This window comes from Petaurus breviceps, unplaced genomic scaffold (genome assembly GCF_028583685.1).
Source record: "Petaurus breviceps papuanus isolate PSGF00001 unplaced genomic scaffold, PetGlider_PUasm1.0 456, whole genome shotgun sequence".
NCBI classification, from domain to species: Eukaryota; Metazoa; Chordata; class Mammalia; order Diprotodontia; family Petauridae; genus Petaurus; species Petaurus breviceps.
This window is the reverse complement of record NW_027186343.1, coordinates 489,397-492,247: the sequence shown is the minus strand read 5'-3', so window position 1 is coordinate 492,247 and position 2,851 is coordinate 489,397. Positions and strand designations below refer to the sequence as shown.

At 39.2% G+C, this 2,851-nt stretch overlaps 1 protein-coding gene across 1 annotated transcript; it reads right to left on the bottom strand.

The window, feature by feature from the left end:
• Positions 1–1,613: 1,613 nt before the first annotated feature.
• Positions 1,614–2,537, bottom strand: LOC138171687 (vomeronasal type-1 receptor 4-like). The gene has a single exon (XM_069101319.1). The coding sequence runs from the start codon at positions 2,535–2,537 to the stop codon at positions 1,614–1,616; it is 924 nt and encodes a 307-aa protein (XP_068957420.1).
• Between the last annotated feature and the right edge of the window lie 314 nt (positions 2,538–2,851).

The window sequence follows — 2,851 nt, the reverse complement described above, 5'->3', positions numbered from 1 at the left end:
GTCATATCCACTGCACCACCAAGTGTCCAGATATTACTTACACACCTCTATAGAAGGGGAAATTAAACTTTAAGCATGGTAAAGCCTAACATAAGTTATAGTCCTTCTCAAATAACAGAGGCAGCATTTGATCTCAAGCATTTTTATTCATGAGTCTAATATTTTATTCACTGTGCTGTATTTCTTCTCAAAATACTCAGAGATCTTTATAATGTAGAGAACCTCATTTGACAGGGAATAAGTGAGGAAGGTTGGGACTTAATACGCTATAATGAATTTTTAAGTGGATTTGGAATCACAAGAAATGATTCCATTTTCTTATATTTTTTCCTTCTTTTGAATTTGTTATTATTGTTTCTTGGTATTTCATTTAGTTATTAACTTCCGTTTGCCCAATTCTAATTTTTAAAGAATTATTTCCTACAGAGAGCTTTTGTGTGTTCTTTTCCATTTGGCCAATTATGCTCCTTAAGGAGCTCTCTTCAGTGAATTTTTGGCCAATTCTGTCTTACAAGGCATTATTATCTTCATTGGATTTTTTGTGCCTCTTTTACTATTTGGCCTATTTTTTTGAGATGTTATTTTTTGAGTATTTTTTGTGTGTTTCCTTTACTAAGCTATTTAATCTTTTCCCCATGATTTTCTATCACTCTCATTTCTCTTAATAATCTTTCCTATATCTTTTAAACTTGATTTTTAAAATACTTTTTTGAGAGCTTTCATGGTCTGAGACCAAATCATACTTTTCTTTGAGGCTTTGGATGTAGCAGTTTTGACTTTGCTGTCTTCTGAGTTTGTATTTTGATCTTTCCTTTCACCAGAGTAACATTCTATAGTCAAGATCTTTTTCTGTTATTTCCTCATTTTCCAGCTTATTTCTTGATTTTTAACTCTATGCTTAAATGTGGTTCTGCTTCCTGGGTGGTGGTGGTGGGGGCACTGTACTATTCTTTGGGTTTTTGTGCAAATATTTTCCGAAATAATTCTAGTGACCTGTAAGTTTTTGGTTCTTCCAAGGTGGCATGACATAAACAGAGGTATGCTTACTACTCTCCTGGCCTGTGCTCTACTCTCTGAGGATGCACAAGCACTCTCTTTCAACCTGGAATTGTAAATAGGGTCCCTGCTCTCTCATGGGCAAAAGCTCTGGTGTGCCAATGCTTTTCATTACCCTGGGACTGAGACCCAGGATTGCTACCTGAATCTGAGTATGAGTAATACAACAGAGTCCCGTCCCCAATGCCAGCAAGGGAATCCCTGTAATCTCCTTCTCATCAGTTGCCTTACCTCTTACTGTCTGTGGACTGAGAGGTCCAGAAGTATTTACTGCCAAAGATGATTCAGTCACCCTCAGGGCTGGTTTGATAGGGCCTTGTCTGCACGGGGGCAGCCTGTGCTGGACTGTGCCCACTCTCACCCAGGTAAAACAGATCTTTCCTGCTGACATTCTAAGTTGTCTTGTGCTGGAAAATTATTTCACCCCATCCTTTTGGGGGTTCTGTTGCTCTAGAATTTATTTTGAGGTGTTAAAGTTGTTGCAAGGGGAATTTGGGAGAGCTTGGTGAGTCCCTGCCTTTTCTCTGCCATCTTAGCTCTGCCCTTAGAGAAGCAAATTATTGAGAACTTTTCTTACACCATAGATCATGACAGTATCTGTGAATTTGAGAATCATAGAACATCAGGATAAAGGGACTGATAGCTGGAAAACATGCAGCCATGAATTGTTCCATGGGCATGAGAAAGGAGTGATATTTATCAAATTGAAAGACACAAAATGACAAGATGGAATCAATGGAATAGAAAGAGACATATGTGCACATTAGTAAAATGATTGCATGGGTGGCTCTTATTTCAGGTAAAGTTCTGGGAGAAAGACAGAGACTATGAATATGTTGGACTTTTTGATGGTGTTCATGCAGAAGGAAAACCAGGTAGGCACTGGCCCACATCATGAATCCCACACAAATGATATCAGGAAGTGCAAAGATAATTAAATAGACTGAGGCCTTAAATGAGGTAGGACCTGTGACTGAACAATATCCTAGATGCCACCATCTTGTGTTGTTACTCATGAACCTTGAGTTATGCATGGTCCCAAGCAAAGTGAAATTTATCAACAGGTAGAAGCACCAGCAGAAGAGGCAAGAAGGAACAATGTACTTTGGAGCTTGGGTTTTGAGTTCTGACCATCTGGAGTTACTGGGACTGATGGTGATGACCTGAAAACCATTCAGGAAGCAGGTAGTGCTAAGGGACACACTCCGGGACACATTGTGAAGGTATTGGATAAGTTTACACCCAACAGGATCCAGGAAATTTTTCAAGCCAAAATAGAACATTGTCTGAGGGAGACCCTTAGACAGAAGCACTTTCAAATTGGCCAAAATCAAGTTGACAGAAATAGAGTCTATGTGCCTTAGGCTGTGACCAATGAGGAAAGTCAAAGTGTAAAGACACAGCAGAAAGAGATTCCCTAGAAGCCCAATTCCAATCTGGGCAAGGAAGACAATGGCCAACAGGACATCACTTGGATTCATTTTCTCAATATCTTGGGGAGAACAATACAGCAACAACTCTACATTTCAATAAATTCATCACTTTCTCCAAGATGTCGTGGTAGAGAACAGGGGTCTATTTTGGGAACATGATGAGGAATCTGTGTAATAGGTAGAATTCTGATATAATTGATTTTGAGATTAACTCTGAACCTTGTTGGATTATCCTCTATATCTGATTGGTAGTTGGAAAGGGAAGGTTAAGTATTAGGAAAGTGTGACATCAGAAGTTCAACTTTCCTTCAGAGGTGTGTGTGTGTGTGTGTGTGTGTGTGTGTGTGTGTGTGTGTGTGTGT